Source organism: Oncorhynchus kisutch, linkage group LG23 (assembly GCF_002021735.2).
Source record: "Oncorhynchus kisutch isolate 150728-3 linkage group LG23, Okis_V2, whole genome shotgun sequence".
In the NCBI taxonomy this organism is placed as follows: domain Eukaryota; kingdom Metazoa; phylum Chordata; class Actinopteri; order Salmoniformes; family Salmonidae; genus Oncorhynchus; species Oncorhynchus kisutch.
Window position 1 is genome coordinate 38,766,924 of NC_034196.2, and position 21,160 is coordinate 38,788,083.

At 42.7% G+C, this 21,160-nt stretch overlaps 1 protein-coding gene across 4 annotated transcripts in view; it reads right to left on the reverse strand.

Moving 5' to 3' along the window:
- LOC109868753 (cAMP-specific 3',5'-cyclic phosphodiesterase 4D-like) overlaps positions 1-21,160 on the reverse strand; it is a 411,106-nt gene that overhangs the window by 147,859 nt on the left and 242,087 nt on the right. Inside the window, exon 1 of one of the 4 annotated variants that reach the window (XM_031802505.1) lies at positions 13,287-13,843. The exons of 2 other annotated variants lie outside the window; for them this stretch is intronic. In XM_031802505.1, coding sequence (XP_031658365.1) covers positions 13,287-13,324 — 38 coding nt within the window. In that variant the 5' untranslated portion in view covers positions 13,325-13,843. Of the gene's footprint in view, positions 1-11,696; positions 13,844-21,160 lie in introns of those variants that run through there. One more of the 4 variants, XM_031802503.1, reaches the window with a different exon arrangement.

Consider the following 21,160-nt stretch of genomic DNA (forward strand, 5'->3'; position numbering starts at 1 on the left):
CCTACACATACTGACCAGCTCATGTTATAGGCAGAAGTGTGCTCCATGGCAGACCAATCCAAACTCATCTCTCAGCATTTCCAGCTCACTCATTATCTCAGCCAATCATGGCTAGCGGGAAGGTTGCTCACTTTTTACATGGCTAAACCAACTGGGCTCGTAATTTAACAATTATATTCATATTTACAGATGGCATACACATTTTTTATAAAGGCACATGAAAGTTCACGTTCCAGAAGGCATTTCTGCCCAAAACATGTATTTTGATAACAAAAAAAGAGTTCAACTAAAAAAAACATTATTTTATGATCGCATGAACTCCCGTCCATCTCCAAGGCAAACAGCAAAATTACCTATAAAAAAATGTATTAAACATAATCACACTGTGAGGTGACACACACACAGACACACACCCTAATATACAATGTTTTGTTGTTGAATTGTTTGCATTATCTTTTTGCATGCTAGCAGATACCCATAGACTTCCAGTCATTGTGCTAACATTAGTTAGCACTGGTTGGCGAAACTAGCTCTAACTTCCTTCATACTGGACACAGAGACATACAAATGGTATCCACAAGTTCATCTGACTCTGGGGAACTAAATAAAGGGCCTCATTGCCAAAATCCAGAAGTATCCCTTTAATCCTCTGAAACTACGAAGGTGTTCTTCACATAAAGGCCTCCTTCATGTAAAGGCCTCATTACATAGATACCCTAACCAAGTACAGCTGACCACTAAGGGGGGGTATCTTTCTACAGTTGCCTCTATTTCTTTTTCAATAAATAATTTATGCATTTCCCACTTAGCCCCCTGGGGCGGGTTGAGAGGATGCCAAGCTAGTTCCTCTTGACAGAGCCCTTGTTTATGTGACATTGACAAATTCACACAATGAAACAATCTCTGTCACATACCATGATACAACTGGGAAGCCTTGAGCTTGTAGTACGTCATTGGAAAAAATCCCAGAGCGCTGATTCATGGCCTTTTTTACTTTTATCCTCTGAATATTTTAGGTAAGATTTGGAATGGGAGTAAGTTGATCTTCCTGGAGATCTGCCTCAAGTGATAGTCAACCTGTATGACCAGAGCCTATATACTGTAGATTCACATCTGCTGAATCTTGTCATGTCTGTGAAGGAAATTAAATAATGGCTATGAAGCTGCCTGTGAACCCATAGCAGAAGGGTTAGGTGAGTAATGGCTACTGGACCTGATTTAAAGGGTCTGGTGGTGTATATACTTTGCAGTTATACTAGAGAACACATCTCAGTGCCCTTATTATGCTCTAATGGTCAAACTATCAATCCATTAATTTTCTATTTGGAAGACGACCATTTCTGCCATGTGTTCAGCCCACCTATGGTGTGTTCAAATTGAACAGGAGCAACTATTTGTTTATGCCTGTGGCAATATCAAGTCAAAACTGGTAGCCATATTTCCAGGGAGATGTCTTTGACCACACCCCAGGCAAACCAGCGAACTAGGGACCCCTATCATACGTTAGCTAAAAAATATATATATTCACGTCTGGTCTTATCATCAGGTGAATCATCACAATGACAAAGAGAAGTAATCAACATTTTAAAATGAATATATTTGGAAGATTGTTCTTCATTATTTTGACCTCCCCACATTATAATTGTGTGTGTATGTGTATGTAAACAAAAGTGTACACTACTGTTAAGCACATTTTTTGTCCATTAAAATAATGTCAATTTGATCAGAAATACATTGTAGACATTGTTAATGTTGTAAATGACTATTGTAGCTGGAAACGGCAGATTTTATATGGAATATCTACATAGGTGTACAGAGGCCCAATATCAGAACCATCACTCCTGTGTTCCAATGGCACCGTGTGTTAGCTAATCTAAGTTTATCATTTTAAAAGGCTAATTGATCATTGGAAAACGCTTTCTGAAAACTGTTGTCCTGATTAAAGAAGCAATAAAACTGGCCTTTCTTCTGAAACTCGTACGCCTATTCTTGTTCTGAGAAATGAAGGCAATTCCATGCAAGAAATTTCCAAGAAACTGAAGATCTCTTACAATGCTGTGTTCTACTCCTTTCACAGAACAGCGCAAACCTCAATAAGCCTGACTGACAGGTGTCTGTATATAGCCTTGCTACTCTTTTTTCAAATGTCTTTTTACTGTTTTATTTCTTTACTCACCTACACACTCACACATTCCTTTTTTTCCGCACCATTGGTTAGAGCCTGTAAGTAAGCATTTCACTGTAAGGTCTACACCTGTTGTATTCAGCGCACGTGACAAATAAACTTTGATTTGATTTGAAAATGTCTCTAACCGGAATAGAAAGAGTGGGAGGCCCCAGTGCACAACTGAGCAAGTACATTAGAGTGTCTAGTTTGAGAAACAGATGGCTCACAAGTCCTCAACTAGCAGCTTCATTAAATAGTACCCACAAAACACCAGAAGGCAACTGCCTAGAAGGCCAGTATCCCGGAGTCGCCTCGTCACTGTTGACTTTGAGACTGATGTTTTGCGGGTACTATTTAATGAAGCTGCCAGTTGAGGACTTGTGAGGCGTCTGTTTCTCAAAATAGACACTCTAATATACTTGTCCTTTTGCTCAGTTGTGCACCGCGGCCTCCCACAGGTTGCCTTGTTTTGTGAAGGGAGTAGTACACAGCGTTGTACGCGATCTTCAGTTACTTGGCAATTACTCACACGGAATAGCCTTCATTTCTCAGAACAAGAATAGACTGACGTGTTTCAGAAGAAAGTTCTTTGTTTCTAGCCATTTTGAGCCTGTAATCAAACCCACAAATGCTGATGCTCCAGATACTCAACTAGTTAAAAGAAGGCCAGTTTTAATGCTTCTTTAATCAGACAACCGTTTTCAGCAGTGCTAACATAATTGCAAAAGGGTTTTCTAATGATCAACTAGCCTTTTAAAATGATAAACTTGGATTAGCTAACACAATGTGCCATTGGAACACAGGAGTGATGGTTGCTGATAATGGGCCTCATTACGCCTATGCAGATATTCCATAAAAAATCAACCGTTTCCAGCTACAATAGTCATTTACAACATTAACAATGTCTACAATGTATTTCTGATCAATTTGATGTTATTTTAATGTACAAAAATTGTGCTTTTCTTTCAAAAACAAGAATGACAAGTGACCCCAAACTTTTGAACGGTAGTGTATGTCCAAGTCAAGAAAGTTGATCAACAGCCAGAGGTACTTGCCGCACTGGTCAACTATTAGTGGGGGGATTTTTCAAAGCCTATGTCAGATACTCCTGAGTGGTGCAGCAGTCTAAGGCACTGCATCTCAGTGCTCAAGGTGTAACTACAGAGCTTGGTTCGATTCCAGGCTGTATCAAAACCGGCCGTGATTGGGAGTCCCATAGGGCAGTGCAAAATTGGCCCAGCATCATCTGGGTTAGGGTTTGGCTACTTAAATAAAGGTTAAATAAAATAATCCAATGAGTGTAATTGGTTCAATGTTAGGAGTTGAGAAATAAAGTTGCCATCATTAGAAAAAATATATTCTCCTCCTTTCTTCTGTAAGTATGTAATTCAAAATGAGTTTATTCTGTATTCCAGCAATATTCATAAAAACATACTTTATATATTTGCGCCCCCCCCCCCCCCCCCCCCCCCCAGTACCTCTGGGGACCCCTAGGGGCTGCGGACCCTCGATTGAATACCACTGGGTTAGGAACCAACACCAATTAATGTTACATCGCCTGGCACTGGAGGTTGTTTTGCAAAAGGCACAGATGTATTAGGATTTTCCCCCCGCTTGGGACCTTTCCACAACGCTGGTTGATGCATGTCACACTATGGCCTGTTGCCTAAAGTCCCGGGGCCAGCATACACAGAGAATTGCAGGGATTCATTGGTGTTTGTCACGAACACCTACGCCATTAAATTTGAAGGTAGAGAGTCAAACAGGTAATATGTGCCATAGTTAAATAAGAAAAAACTAAACAAGGTCATTAGAGTTCAAAACTCAGCATAAGACAACAAACCCAGAGTTCAAATGTTCCAGGCTCAACAAAAAAATGAGGACCTCAACAAAATTAAGGTTAAAATAAATGCCATAATCAACATGAGAGAACAGGATGAGGGATCAAACTCAGCTAAACAAAAAGGTCAGGGTTCATTCGGAAGCAATACTGGAGAAGACAACAGGGTTAGTAATGACTCCATTGCTTTCCGTTGCAGCTGTATCTATTCTGTTTGGACTGAAAGTGTTGTAGTGTTTCACCTGCGCTTATCTTTCCCATGAAAAATAGAAGACATGAAATGATTATCATATTTCATCACTTTTGTAACAATGCCAGCCAGGACCCATTTCTTATGCTTTTAATCTCCCATCCATTAAATCGGTGATATCGGAGGGGATCCGAGCCAAGCAGATTGCTGTAGTCAATTCAGATATGATGTACTCCTCATCCTATACCAAGGGAGAGGTCATTGAGTCGTCTGTGCTTATTCATTTGTCTGGTCATCTTTTCATTTACATCTCTGAATAATAATTTTCCTCTGCGGTCCCTGGGAGGCTAAACATTTACATTTACACAAAAGTACTCCTTCCTAATATTGAGTTACCCCCCCCCTCGCCCTCAGAGCAGCCTGAATTCATCTTGCATGGACTCTACAAGTCGTCGAAAGTGTTCCACAGGGATGCTGGCCCATGTTGTATCCAAGTTGGCTGGATGTCCTTTGGGTGATGGACCATTCTTGATACACATGGGAAACTGTGGAGCGTGAAAAACCCAGCAGTGTTGCAGTTCTTGACTCAAACTGGTCCGCCTGGCACCTACTACCATACCCTGTTCAAAGGCTGTTCAGTCTTTTGTCCTGCCCATTCACCCTCACACATACACAATCTATGTCTCAATTGTCTCAAGGCTTAAAAAATCCTTCTTTAACCCGTCTCCTCCCCTTCATCTACACTGATTGAAGTGGATTTAACAAGTGACATCAATAAGGGATCATCGTTTCACCTGGATTCCCCCGGTCAGTCCATGTCATGGAAAGAGCAGGTATTCATAACGTTTTGTACACTCAGTGTATATAATTGGGACAATGAGACAATCAACCACCAAGTCCAGCAATTTCTCTAATCCAACATAAAAGTGTCTAAATACAAGCGCATTATTCTCCCACGTTGGTGCTGTAAAGAACATTTCTGTCTACAATGCTCAGACTTTACTGAGTATGCCCCAAAAGGACAATATCAATATGAAGAGTGTCTGTGAAGTAAATTACACAGGGTTCTCACAGATGAATCATTACCACCATCAGCCATGTGCTTTCAATCAGTGACTGGTAAAGGATACTCACACTGAAACCCTTACCTCCATAGTAATTACCATTCAATGAATCATTCATTAAGAGCACATGATGGCCTTACTCCATTATGGGGCCATAAGTCCCCGACCACATGACAAAAGGCCACATCATAATGACAGACCTGACTGAGACCTGATTGGTAAGCGATGACTGCATACTGAAAACCTTCAAGAATGTTATAAAGTAACATGAAAACAATGGCCGATTGTCTGAGGGAAGCCGTCGCATTCAGCTTTACTTCCATCGTATGATTTTCAACTCATGATATTACCCTCATTTATTATTGCAAAGTTTGCTAGAAAGAAGATTACGAAAATAGCAAAAACAGAAAATGATCCTTCTGGTGCGTCATCAGAGATTTTGAGCCAAAGGACCACACCACGACCAACCTAATCTGTCTGATGTAATTATGTCTGGTTCAAAATGTCATTACATTCGCTGAGTGCTAGCGGCCTTGTTGTCGGAGGCGAAGAGGCAAGTTTGGGAGTCTCATGATAAACACATGAGTCTTTGAAGTGGTAATCTTATTGTCTAAGGTCTATTACCATGACAGGTATATGAGAGGCCTCTGTCTGTCTGTCTGTCTGTCTGTCTGTCTGTCTGTCTGTCTGTCTGTCTGTCTGTCTGTCTGTCTGTCTGTCTGTCTGTCTGTCTGTCTGTCTGTCTGTCTGTCTGTCTGTCTGTCTGTCTGTCTGTCTGTCTGTCTGTCTGTCTGTCTGTCTGTCTGTCTGTCTGTCTGTCTGTCTGTCTGTCTGTCTGTCTGTCTGTCTGTCTGTCTGTCTGTCTGTCTGTCTGTCTGTCTGTCTGTCTGTGTCAGTCACAAGCCACAATAGAAACTAGGGCTGGGAATTACCAGGGACCTCATAATACAATATTAGTACGATACTTAGGTGCCAATACGAAATGTAATGTGATTCTAACAATTCTCGCAATTCTATATGTATTCGCAATTCGATACTGCTCACCATATATCTGCGGCAGAGGGACCAGAGAGAAGCCATGAGAAAGGTTTTGATCAGTCATTGAAATAAAAGTGCTGAAAACAAATACCCAATCCAGTCTCCCTATTTAAAAAGAAGATGAGGAACAAGCTAAGGAAAAATACTGGAGTTTTGGTGCAGGTACAGCCAACTAGTGCATAAATAATATTGCGATATTGTCGAAAACGATACGATATGATATATAATAATATCAAGATATGTAACTATATTGATGTTTCCCCCCCCCCCATCACTAACAGAAACCCACATAGATAAACTCTTTGAAAACCTCTCCAGTGTCACTAAAGCTACAATGGCTGCGTGTACCAATTTAGTGCATAATAACAGTGCATAATATATGTTCAATTACCGTGTGTATGTGTACGTTTGTGTCTGTATACAATGTGACTGACGTCAAAGAGCTCAGTGATTACAGCAGATGAGGATGGGCGTTGTGCTGTGCAGCGTGTCTCCACTTGCCAAATCCCTTTTATACAGTCATCAGTGTTCGCTCTGAAAAGGTTAGCTGTATTTTCAGTGTGTTGAGAGAGGGTAGGAGAACCTGGTGCTGAGAAAGGACAAATCTTTCCTCTCGCTGCTCTTTGTTAGGAGGTGGTGTGGGGGTGGAGCTGGGGGTTGTAGAGTAGAGGGTGGTGTCCATAAACTAGGATGGGAAAGCTAAAAACACTCTAGAACCATGTTGGGACAAGGAGAGTGGGGAGAGTGAGGAGAATGAGGAGAGTGGGGAGGGTGTGGAGAATGAGGAGAATGAGGAGAGTGGGGAGAATGAGGAGAGTGGGGAGAATGAGGAGAGTGGGGAGAGTGAGGAGGGTGTGGAGAATGAGGAGAGTGGGGAGAATGAGGAGAGTGAGGAGGGTGTGGAGAATGGGGAGAGTGAGGAGGGTGTGGAGAATGAGGAGAGTGGGGAGAGTGAGGAGGGTGTGGAGAATGGGGAGAGTGAGGAGGGTGTGGAGAATGAGGAGAGTGGGGAGAGTGAGGAGGGTGTGGAGAATGAGGAGAGTGGGGAGAGTGAGGAGGGTGTGGAGAATGAGGAGAGTGGGGAGAGTGAGGAGGGTGTGGAGAGTGAGGAGAGTGGGGAGAGTCAGGAGAGCTGTATTCTAGCAGGTGAATTGTCTCTGGTACAAAAACCAAAACCAACACATAATTGAACTATTATTTGAAAAAAATGCTAATAACTTACCGTAGAATGCTTTTCAATACAGTGGCCATGTCCAAATACCCATACTAGCGTACTACATACTTAAGCTGCATACTCATTTTGGTGTTTGGTCTAGTAAAATTCACTCGTCCTTTTAGCTGATAATCAGATGAATTGACCCGCTGTACCAAAATGAACGAATGGCGTGAGTCAATGCAATCTCGCATTAGATGATGCATTCAGAGTACAATTATTTATTTTTGATCACATACTAAATTTTTATTTTATTTTTTGCATTCTATTTATTACACTAGTAGTGGACACTGTCAGACGGTTTTGTATGCTGCTTCCCTGCTGGCCTATTGTTAAAGGTCCAATGTTTTATTTTATCTCAATATAAAATCATTTCTGGGTAACAATTAACTGTGATTGTTTTTAATTAAAATGATACAAATAAACTTTAAAAAAATTGCAAAGAGCAATTTCTCAAGCAATAATGTTGCTAGGACTGTCTGGGACATGTCTGAGTGGGGAGGGGAAAACCTGTGAGTCTACTGACTAATTCACCGCCTGGTGATGTCACCAGGAAGGCCAAAACTCCACCCACCAAAACAAGATGACATTTCTTTTCAAACAGTTCTTACGCTAAAACAGCATTATAATCATTTTCACAATGTTATTCCAACCTCATAGTGTGGAAATATATATAAAACACAGGAAAATCACATTATTGGGCCTTTATCTTTGACCAATTGAAAATAGCTTACTGTTTCGAATGTGTTTTACAACAGTCAAAATAAACTCTGACTATCCTGAATCCTGTCCAGAGAAACTCATTTCTGAATGTTCAGTTAAAACACACCACTGACAAAACAACACATGCTGCTCTCAGAACAGTCCAAGACATGTTGACTTCCTGAAGTCGTTCACTTAGCCCCTCAAGACGATAAGGCGCAGGATATGTCTGTCTGACGGCCACCTCGGGGGAACATACTATCCTAATCTCTTCTCTCCACGCGGCAAAAACAAAACGGGTCACACACAGGGCCCAGAACACAGCGGAGAAAACAGTGCCAATACGCTACAGTAATCTCATTATCTCATTAGTGCACATTATATCAGCCTGCTTTGCTCACACATGTTCAGCCAGAACACAGATGATTAGCAACGACGACACTATTCATTAGGAGGGTTGGAACGTGTTGCCGGTTGATGTGCGGTTCACATAAGGTGACAGTGTTATTCATTGGCAATGCCAAGTAGGTTTGGAAATCTCACCGGCTATTCTGGATAGTGTATTCTGGATAGTGTATTCTGGATAGTATAAGATTATTTTTTGGTTCTTTCTATTTCTTATATACAAGAGTAACTTTAAAAGTCATTTACATTTTAGAGCTTGGTACTGTGGCAAAGCAGTGGTTGAGTTTTCACATGCTGTGAAATATCATCAATTTGATCGACATATTGTGAATGTTAGATATAAGATATTATAAATTAGGCACTTTTCTCTGTCTACAGTAGCACCAAACTCCAGTATCCTCCACTCTGCTTCAGAAACCCAAAGGTCACCGTCTTTGAGGTGTTTTCCATATCTATCACAAAGTTATTCACACTCGAAAGAAACCCCTGTGCATCTCTGTTTTGGTGAATCTCTTTTTTTTATGCTATGAAGTTACAGAACAATTGTGAAAAGCCTCCTCCCAGGAGACAACAGCAAATTATTTTCCTGACAGATGGAAAAGAAAATAGACAGGCTCACCAAACCTATGATTTTTGAACGGGCCGAGTTCGCTGCTAAATACACGCCTGTGGTCTCTACGCAGATCTTACATTTAAGATTGACTCAGTGATTGTATGAAAATAACAACAAGCTCTCACAGTCTCACTGCAGAATTAGACGTTCATCCACATTCTCCAAACGTCAGATTTTTAAGTTACGGGTTCAGTTTAGTCACTCATTCTGAATGGTTAAGGTAAGGGTTAAGGGTTAAGGTTTGGGATAGGTTAAAACATGACGTTTAGTCACTCATTCTGAATGGTTAAGGTAAGGGTTAAGGTTTTAGATAGGGTTAAACCATTAAGTTTAGTCACTCATTCTGAAGGGTTAAGGTAAGGGTTAAGGTTTTAGATAGGGTTAAACCATTAAGTTTAGTCACTCATTCTGAAGGGTTAAGGTAAGGGTTAAGGTTTTAGATAGGGATAAAACATGACGTTTAGTCACTCATTCTGAAGGGTTAAGGTAAGGGTTAAGGGTTGGGATAGGGTTAAAACCCCACGACTGGGATCGAACACGCAACCTTCTGATCCAGAATCATGTGATTACGCTCATCCACCGCCCACGTCTACAACCCAAGCCTGTTTGATGGCATTAGCGCTATTACCCCTAGTGACCTCTAGTGGCCGGTTTTGAAGCCGATTACCGACGTCCTCAGGACATGGCTAGACTTCCATTTTTGACGTCAATCTTGAATGACGTGGCTGGAAAATAAGCAGGGCCAATTGCCTGGAAGGAGGAGGTATTTATTGTCATTGGAGCTGGCAAAAACATTAACTGTCGCTCTCTGTGCCTCTCCCTTCGATGACATGTCTGTTTGCTTAGCTGCTTTAGGAGATTAGCTATACATTCTTTATTTTACTTTAAAGTAGTACAACACTACATGTTTGTGACGTTGCTGTCATGAGATAATTGTGCGGTGCTTGATGGGGAAGTTGTCAGTGTGTCGGTCTATTCATTTACATTTTAGTAATTTTTCAGACATTCTTATCCAGAGCGACTTACAGTATTATCATTACTGTAAACTTGAGCTATAGCTATATTGTGTGTGTGTCTCCATGTGTTTGTGTGTGTGTGTGTGTGTGTGTTTGGACAGGTACAGTCTCTCTGTGTGTGCACTGATAGATATGTTTTTTGTTCATTATGACACTACAGTACAGTACATCACCGGGGCCAAGCTTCCTGCCATCCAGGACCTCTATAGCAGGTGGTGTCAGAGGAAGGTCCAAAACATTTTTCAATAACTCCAGTCACCCAAGTCATAGACTGTTCTCTCTGATACCACACAGCAAGCGGTACTGGAGTCTAGGTCCAAAAGACTCCTTAACAGATTCTACCCCCAAGCCATAAGACTGATGAACAATTACTCAAATGGCCACCTGGACTATTTAAAAAAATGTCAAATGTTCCCCTCCCTAAATCTGTTCTTAACACTATTTCTTGAACTGCATTGTTGGTTAAGTTAAGGGCTTGTAAGTAAGCATTTCACTGTAAGGTTTACACCTGTGGTATTCAGCGCATGTGACAAGTACAATTTGATTTGACTAAGTGGTCTTGTGAAAACCAAAGGCAACTCTTAGGCTGCCTTTAAACAGGCAGCCCAATTCAGATCTTTTTTCTTTCATTATTGACCAATCACATCAGCTCTGAAAAAGATCCGATGTGAGAAGATCTGATGTGATTGGTCAAAAGACCAATTAGTGGAAAAAATATCAGAATTGCCTGTGTGAACGCAGCCTTAGAGTAAATTCTACATCTTGGCCAATCGCGGCTGTCATGCTATAATGTGATTGGCTAATAACCAATAGGAGACACTTCCACCAGCAGCTCCCATTGGTCAAGCAGGACACCACCTAAATGCAATACACAGGTCTTTAAGTCCCCTTAGATGACATCACTGTCTTGAGTTGTCTGCATGTTCCATAGCTACTTATTTCCATGATAAATACCCTGTGGCCTTTATAGTACTGTATGTCTGTATCCAGTGTTGTGCAGGACATGTAATTGTGGCACGGAAAACACCCTTTTAATTGCCCTAGAAGGGATTAATTAAGTGATATTGAATTAAATACAACAGCACAGTCTCCCTCACATCTCGGGTCACAGTGTATGGCTGTGGGCACACAGGTAGTCATGTTTACACTACAAATAATATAACCTCCTAAGGCTGGCTAAGACTGACCTGCAAGCTCCTCATTCACACCTCCACAGAGAGACTTACCCAGACAAAGTGCCCTTGTCAAGGCATTAAGTGGCCAAACACAGATAGGCAGACACACACAAACACACACACACACAATAGCTTACTCAGAAGTTCAGACACACAAATACACACACGCACGCGCACACAAACCTAAACCAAATGCCAGCCTCTCTGGGTTTTCCAGTTATTCCATGGCGTAATACCCTACAGACGTTCCAGCATGAACTGAGGCCTACTCACCAGATCCAGGAATGCCTCCTGAAGGGGAAGTTGTTCACGTGCATCATTTTCTTCTCCCGTCCCGCCTGAGAGCGACCCGCCTTCATTTAAGCTAAAGGTGTGTGCTCGTTTTGCTACAGTATTTGTGACTCAAAGGTTAAAATAAAAGACTAGAATCCCATAAACATGGTCTCTCACCATTTGGTTCTCTCCCCTCTTTTTCATGTTTTTGAAAGTCAAATTCGATGGCTTCTCAATGTGAAGCAGAGTTTCGATTTGGCTGGGGAGGGTGACATTTGTCCAAATGATATTTGGTGAACTGGTTTATGCCGGGGGTTAGAACTACCCCACTGGGCAACAACTGGCTGAGTCAACGTTGTTTCCACATTATTTCAACCCCAAAAATATATGTGATGACGTTGAATTAACATGCAAAACTCATTGGATTTGCAGAGAGTCATCATCGTAAGGGCTTTTCTTCACCTTTAACCTTAATCCATTGACATGGTGATATTTTTTTTGTTGATTTCATGTTGAATTTACAATAATTGACAACTCAACCAAATGTAAATAAAAACTACACGTTGAACTGACGTCTGTGCCCAGTGGCACAACACCATGGTAAATATTTGTCCAGGGTTCAGTGGTTAAGGCGAATGTGTCAATACTCAGGCATGTAAGGATCTTTCAATACCCTCCTGAAAAACAAACTCCACAGAAAAGTCTACCAGAAACCAGTCAAGTCAGGAAATCCCCTGTCTCTCTCTTTAACTGTTAGAAGGATATTCTGCAATAGTACAACAAAAGGAGAACATCTGTCTCTCCTTTTCCTGGGAAGACTTCCAACTAGGACATCAAACTCATTCCGGCACATTGCCGTGGTCTTCATCGTGAACGTCTCATCGCTGGATTCCCCCCCAGAGAATTCTACCTCTCCTCTCTCTCTCAGTCGCTATCTCTTCCTCAATCACTTCATCCCTCTCATCCACCCAAGGAAATTAACAGTTTTTGAGGCTTCATCTGAGTGGAGGAACAACGTTCCTTTTCCTCCAAGTGAAAGGTGAGGATTCCGCTCTAACCCTAGATCCACGGGTCATTTTCCACGTTGGTGCCATGTCAAGAAAACTGCAGGTCAGCTTTTCTCTTCCTGGTTGATCACAACCTCCTGTGATGTCAATGATCCGTGGAGGCCCAGGGATGGTAGCTAACTGCTCATGGTCAGCCAGGGGTCATAGCTAACTGCTCATGTTATTGATCCTCTTAGCGTCAACAGCTTGATTAATGTTCTCTCGCTCCCTGATGGATGGGTGGACCGAACGGGTGGAGAGAAAAACCCAACCAGTCAGACGGATAGAGTTGCTAGGGAGAGCTGCGCTTCTCTCCAAAAATATCTAAACCACATTCTTCCTGCAATGGATATTTTCAATGTGTATAGTAAAGCTGTCAGGCAAGTTAATGTACACCCAATCCCGGTTCAAGCCACAAAGGCAGTATGAACATACAAAAAAACTAGCAAATGGCAAGTGATCAGGAGTGAACTTTCAGTATCTTCGTTTTTGTATTGCAGCCTGGCTGATGGTGGTAGAGGTATATAATGTCTAGGTAAGATACCTCCATAGTGGTGGTGGTAGAGGTATGCCAGGTGTCATCTGAAGAAACTGTGCCTGGTCTGTGATGTCCTGTTGGTTCTCTGGACTGGCTTTCCTTCCCTGGTCATACGGCCAGACCTAGAACCAGCCCGGGGGAGTTGTATGTCTAGCAACACCCAGGAGGAGAGCCCACGCGGGGGGACACCGAGCAAGAGAGACCCACTCTATTCCTGGTAGTGTGTGCAGGATAAACACACACACACACACAGGGACTGATGCACACACTGACTCTCACACAGATGCAGGACACACTCAGACACATATACAGACACAGCACACGTTGTCTCACAACACACACAAACAACACCCCACACAAAACACACGCCTCTCCCGCACAAAACAACTCTCTTTCTCTCTGTAAGACTCAACAATCCAGCTGTATGTCAGGTCCTCTTAATCCATAGCAGGATGCCTGTCTGTCTTTGTCTGGGCCCAGAGAATCTCTCTCTCTCTCTCTCCCTCTCTCGATCTCTCGCTGCGCTGCAGAGCCGGCTCCCGTCTGCAGCAGAGTGGCTATGAGTGTGAGACTGAGGGAGTGTGTGTCTGAATGTTGGTGGAATCGTCAGTCAGAGGGGGCCTCTTTAGGGGAGATCCCTACAGGCAGCTTTTCAGGTGTCTGAGAGAGGCTATTTGGAATGACAGCTGATTAGACTGGCTGCTGTTGGTGTGTTTCAACTGACTTGTTTAACCTGTTTAAATATCTATACATGTTAGTTAGTCTTGTATATAATACATGGTTGAATATCACTTATCTGATGAAATTATCAACTAACTGGTATTCAACCAGGTATTAAGTATAAATCTAACTAACAGGTACACTCTTTAAAAAAAGTTTATATCTAGAACCTAAAAGGGTTCTCGGCTGTCCCAATAGGAGAACCTTTTGAAGAACCCTTTTTGGTTGCAGGTAGAACCCTTTTGGTTCCACGTAAAACCGACATGGAACCCAAAAGGGTTCTACCTGGAACCAAAAAGGGTTCTCCTATAGGGACAGCCAAAGAACCCTTTTGGAACCATTTGTTTCTAAGAGTGTATACATATTCAACTAAGCTAAAGACAGATGTTTCTAAGAGTGTTTACATATTCAACTAAGCTAAAGACAGATGTTTCTAAGAGTGTTTACATATTCAACTAAGCTAAAGACAGATGTTTCTAAGAGTGTTTACATATTCAACTAAGCTAAAGACAGATGTTTCTAAGAGTGTTTACATATTCAACTAAGCTAAAGACAGATATTTCTAAGAGTGTTTACATATTCAACTAAGCTAAAGACAGATGTTTCTAAGAGTGTTTACATATTCAACTAAGCTAAAGACAGATATTTCTAAGAGTGTTTACATATTCAACTAAGCTAAAGACAGATATTTCTAAGAGTGTTTACATATTCAACTAAGCTAAAGACAGATGTTTCTAAGAGTGTATACATATTCAACTAAGCTAAAGACAGATGTTTCTAAGAGTGTTTACATATTCAACTAAGCTAAAGACAGATATTTCTAAGAGTGTTTACATATTCAACTAAGCTAAAGACAGATGTTTCTAAGAGTGTTTACATATTCAACTAAGCTAAAGACAGATATTTCTAAGAGTGTTTACATATTCAACTAAGCTAAAGACAGATATTTCTAAGAGTGTTTACATATTCAACTAAGCTAAAGACAGATATTTCTAAGAGTGTTTACATATTCAACTAAGCTAAAGACAGATGTTTCTAAGAGTGTTTACATATTCAACTAAGCTAAAGACAGATGTTTCTAAGAGTGTTTACATATTCAACTAAGCTAAAGACAGATATTTCTAAGAGTGTTTACATATTCAACTAAGCTAAAGACAGATATTTCTAAGAGTGTTTACATATTCAACTAAGCTAAAGACAGATGTTTCTAAGAGTGTTTACATATTCAACTAAGCTAAAGACAGATATTTCTAAGAGTGTTTACATATTCAACTAAGCTAAAGACAGATATTTCTAAGAGTGTTTACATATTCAACTAAGCTAAAGACAGATATTTCTAAGAGTGTTTACATATTCAACTAAGCTAAAGACAGATGTTTCTAAGAGTGTTTACATATTCAACTAAGCTAAAGACAGATATTTCTAAGAGTGTTTACATATTCAACTAAGCTAAAGACAGATATTTCTAAGAGTGTTTACATATTCAACTAAGCTAAAGACAGATATTTCTAAGAGTGTTTACATATTCAACTAAGCTAAAGACAGATGTTTCTAAGAGTGTTTACATATTCAACTAAGCTAAAGACAGATGTTTCTAAGAGTGTTTACATATTCAACTAAGCTAAAGACAGATATTTCTAAGAGTGTTTACATATTCAACTAAGCTAAAGACAGATATTTCTAAGAGTGTTTACATATTCAACTAAGCTAAAGACAGATGTTTCTAAGAGTGTTTACATATTCAACTAAGCTAAAGACAGATATTTCTAAGAGTGTTTACATATTCAACTAAGCTAAAGACAGATATTTCTAAGAGTGTTTACATATTCAACTAAGCTAAAGACAGATATTTCTAAGAGTGTTTACATATTCAACTAAGCTAAAGACAGATGTTTCTAAGAGTGTTTACATATTCAACTAAGCTAAAGACAGATATTTCTAAGAGTGTTTACATATTCAACTAAGCTAAAGACAGATAAATAAAGCACAAATAACGGAGATGTTTAAACCTTTTTAAAACAACAAAAGGTCATAAAAACTAGAGGAATTTAAATTGACATGATTGATATAAAACCGATTAATATAAGACTGTCCGTTTAAAAATGTTGAAATGTTCAAGAGAGGTCCACTACTACACTACAAGTCCAGCCCTTCTTCCAAAACAAATTAGCATTCTTCCATTAAGTTAACATCTCTTCACATTCCAATCTCTTATCGTCCATTATGCATTTCCATTATTAAATTTGCCTCTCCCTCCATCATCTCCTTTACTGTCAGGAATGCACCTCTAGCTATATCTCTCTATTTCTCTATTTACTATAGTCTGAACTGAACCTCGCTTGGTCCTTTTGCAGCGACACCCCAGGATGACCCTGGTGGTGCCCCAACCATGCTTTGTTCATGCCATTTTAGGACAGGGAGGAAATAGTAAACAGGCAACTTTGCAGTGATGCCTGTCTTAAGGAATGACCCATGATGCAGACATGATGCAGACAAGTTAGAGCATGTTTCAAGGTAAAGCCTGAAATGTATCATGAAAAGTTATCCAGTCTCAATGTGGATGGATAAATCTGTCTGAATATGATCTATGAAGGTTTCTTTCAGAACACACGGCCATATAATGTCAGTGAGAGTGGGTTAAGCGATCTAGTAGTGTGTTTTTTCCATAGAACAACAACAGACTTTCATCATGGCAGTGTGTGATTTATAAATTGTCGTATGATATAAAAGCCTAGGTCATAAAAAAGGTATCCACCTTTAAAAAAGGCCGTTTCGGTTTATGGGGGAAAATATGAGAGGGGCACAGACACACAAATCCTTTGGCCACAGAGTACAGACAGTTTGGCGTTGGCACAAGATACTGTATGCCCAGGCCCGAATTGCATCGGGCAAAGCACTGAGATCGAAATTGCAACCACAGCAACAGCTGCGTCTTATGCTGTGTTTTTGAATTGCTACAGTACGTGGTCTTTTTATACGGAATGACTCATTTTATGTCCCACAGAGCACCTTTAACTATAGACCCTGGACCATCAAAAGTACAGCATAGTGTAGACATGATTATTTAGGCGTCTTCAGAGGATTGCAGCACGAGCTACAGGGTTTCAACACATTGATTAGACATGGCAATCCGCTTCCTTTCAAGATTTTACGCGTCATTAACATTTCACTGGAACAGATATTCACAGCAGAACACAGAGATGGTTTCGCCTCAATGCTGGGTTTTTTCTTCTTTTTTTTCTGAGGCTGTGGAGATGTGGTGATGTCACATGCTCGTTTAATTTCCCTCCTCCGTCTCCTCTAGGGCTACGGATCGGGAGGGACTTTTCCAGCCCTGACCTAACGTCCAAAGCTACTTCAGATGACCGTGTGCCCTAGCTGTGTTAAAACACCAATGCTCAATGTCTTGTTAGTGGACTGTCTTTACAGCGATAGAGTAATCATGTTGTTAAACCATGGAGAATATTCTGATAACATTCGAAAGGGTGTGGTTCCTTAGCCATCTGTTCAACAGGCTAGGATAATAAACTTATACATTTGTGTGTAAGCAAATGCTTCTTAATGCTTGGTTGAATTTATTAATAATGGGAGTGTCAAAGCTGATGATAAAATGCGAGGGTGGACAGCGTTCAGTGTGTGTGTGTGTGTGTGTGTGTGTGTGTATGTCTCTAAGTCCATTTAAATAGGTGTATCTGTGTGCGTACGAGTTCAGTTTGAGTGTGCATGCAAGTGAATGTGTCAGTGTGTGTTGGCATTTGTCAGTGTGTGTGTGTATGTGTTCTTGTGACATATTCAATCATCAGAACTAGGGCTGGGGATATTCTCTGTCTCCTCCTGTGCTTTGTGCATTAGCCTGCATGCCTAACATAACAGCTCCTGTCTGGACAGAGGGGAAGAACACAGAGCATTGAGTAGCCTAGCCAGAGCAGGAACCGGTTCTAACCAAACCTACCCCATCAGTCCCCAGGCAACACCAAACATACACACACACACCATCCGACTCTCACCCTGTTCCCACACTCTCCAGTGGGGCCACATGTATTTAGTTTGATTCCAGAATGTTTGCAATGCTTCCCTGAATCTCAGTCAGCATCCCAAATATTACCCAGAGGTCCCTGTCCCGCCTGGTGTAACAGTGCTCTACTTTTGACCAGTCCCTTTTGGATGCAGCCTTGTCCCTGGAGACAAGGCTGGCAGCTAGATCTCTACAGGGACAGGTGGTCTTGCCAACACAGTAGCAGCAGTTGGCTTTGGTGTAACAAAGTAGGTCCTGTCCCTGTCCCGCCTGGTGTAACATAGTAGGTCCTGTCCCACCTAGTGTAACAGAGTAGGTCCCGTCCCTGTCCCGCCTGGTGTAACATAGTAGGTCCTGTCCCGCCTAGTGTAACAGAGTAGGTCCCGTCCCTGACCCGCCTGGTGTAACATAGTAAGTCCTGTCCCTGTCCCGCCTAGTGTAACAAAGTAGGTCCTGTCCCTGTCCCACCTAGTGTAACAGAGTAGGTCCCGTCCCTGTCCCGCCTGGTGTAACAGAGTACGTTCTGGTCCTGTCCCGCCTGGTGTAACAAAATAGGTCCAGATCCTGTCCAGTCTGGTGTAACAGAGTAGGTCCTCTCCCTGTCGCGCCTGGTGTAACAGAGTAGGTCCCGTCCCTGTTCCGCCTGGTGTAACAGAGTAGGTCCTGTCCATGTCCCGCCTGGTGAAACATAGTAGATCCCTTCCATGTCCCGCCTGGTGTTACAGAGTAGGTCCCTGTCCCACCTGGTGGAACAGAGTAGGTCCTGTCCCTGTCCCGCTTGGTGTAACAGAGTAGGTCCCTTCCCTGTCCCGCTTGGTGGAACAGAGTAGGTCCTGGTCCTGTCCCGCCTTTGTGTAACAGAGTAGGTCCTCTCCCTGTCCCGCCTGGTGTACCAGAGTAGGTCCCTTCCCTGTCCCGCCTGGTGTAACAGAGTAGGTCCTGTCCCTGTCCCGCCTGGTGTAACAGAGTAGGTCCTGTCCCTGTCCCTGTCCCGCTTGGTGGAACAGAGTAGGTCCTGTCCCTGTCCCGCTTGGTGTAACAGAGTAGGTCCCTTCCCTGTCCCGCTTGGTGTAACAGAGTAGGTCCTGGTCCTGCCTTTGTGTAACAGAGTGGGTCCTCTCACTGTCCCGCCTGGTGTACCAGAGTAGGTCCCTTCCCTGTCCCGCCTGGTGTTACAGAGTAGGTCCTGTCCCTGTCCCGCCTGGATTAACAGAGTAGGTCCCTGTCCCTCCTGGTGTAACGGAGTAGGTCCTCTCCCTTTCCTGCCTGGTATAACAGAGTAGGTCCCATCCCTGTCCCGCCTGGTGCAACAGAGTAGGTCCTGTCCCTGTCCCACCTGGTGTAATATAATAGGTCCTGTTCGTGTCCCCCTTGGTGTAAAAGAGTAGGTCCCTTGCCTGTCCCGCCTGGTGTAACAGAGTAGGTCCCTTCCCTGTCCCACCTAGTGTAACAGAGCATTTCCCTGTCCCGCCTGGTGTAACAAAGTAGGTCCCGTCCCTGTCCCGCCTGGTGTAACGGAGTAGGTAATCTCCCTTTCCCGCCTGGTATAACAGAGTAGGTCCTCTCCCTTTCCTGCCTGGTGTAACAGAGTAGGTCCTCTCCCTTTCCTGCCTGGTGTAACAGAGTAGGTCCCTGACCTGCCTGGTGTAACAGAGTAGGTCCTGTCCCTGTCCCGCCTGGTGTAACAGAGTAGGTCAATACCCTGTCCCGCTTGGTGTAACAGAGTAGGTCCTGGTCCTGTCCCGCTCTTTGTGTAACAGAGTAGGTCCAGATCCTGTCCCGCCTGGTGTAACAAAGTAGGTCCCGTCCCTGTCCCGCCTGGTGAAACAGAGTAGGTCCCGACCCTGTCCCGCCTGGTGCCACAGAGTAGGTCCCATCCCTGTCCCGCCTGGTGTAACAGAGTAGGTCCCTGTCCCGCCTGGTGTAACATAATAGGTCCTGTTTGTGTCCCGCTTGGTGTAACAGAGTAGGTCCCTTCCCTGTCCCACCTGGTGTAACAGAGTAGGGCCCTGTCCCGCCTGGTGTAACAGAGTAGGTCCTGTCCCTGTCCCGCCTGGTGTAACAGAGTAGGTCCTGGTCCTGTCACACCTTTGTGTAACAGTGTAGGTCCATATCCTGTCCCGCCTGGTGTAACAGAGTAGGTCCTGTCCGCGTCCCGCCTGGTATAACAGAGTAGGTCCCTTCCCTGTCCCGCCTGGTGTAACAGAGTAGGTCCCTTCCCTGTCCCACATGGTACAACAGAGTAGGTCCTGTCCCTGTCCCACCTGATGTAACGGAGTAGATCCTGATCCTGTCCCGCCTGGTGTAACAGAGTACGTCCCTGTCCCGCCTTGTCTAACAGAGTAGGTCCGGCCTGATGTAACAGAGTAGGTCCCGCCTGGTGTAACAGAGTAGATCCCGCCTGGTGTAACAGAGTAGATCCCACTTGTTGTAACAGAGTAGATCCCACCTGGTGTAACAGAGTAGACCCCACCTGGTGTAACAGAGTAGACGCCACCTGGTGTAACAGAGTAGATCCCACCTGGTGTAACAGAGTAGATCCCGCCTGATGTAACAGAGTAGGTCCCGCCTGGTGTAACAGAGTCGGTATTGCACACACAAAAACAGACATGCTGGTGTCCCGAAGATTCACTGCAAGGTGTAGACTACAACTATTTACCATAATGAATAGCATAGACTAACACTCTGACAATTCCCCCAACAAGCACCCTGTCTCAAGTGAAAAACCTCCATGAAATATGACAGATACCTCACAAAGACGTAGTCTTGTACCGTTCTGCTGAGAAGAGAAGAATGTCAACTTAACGCCTTTTTAACACGCTACTCTACTGCAACAGTAGTTTGTGGCTATGTCATATGTGAGGGTCATACTTTAACCTGTCAGGTTTCTTAGAATCTAAGCTAAGGGGCAGCAGGTAGCCTACTGGTTAGAGCATTGGGCCAGTAACTGAAAGGTTGCTGGATCAAATCCCCAAGCTGACAAGGTAAAAATCTGTAAAGGAGGTAGAACAATGAATTGTCCAGTTACAGAATGAAGGGTTATTGAACTACTGAAATGTACAATTGTTTTTCCTTGTTCTGCTAAACTTGTTTGATTGATATAGATCCTTATCAAAGTGAAATGTCTTATGGTTACATTTTATTC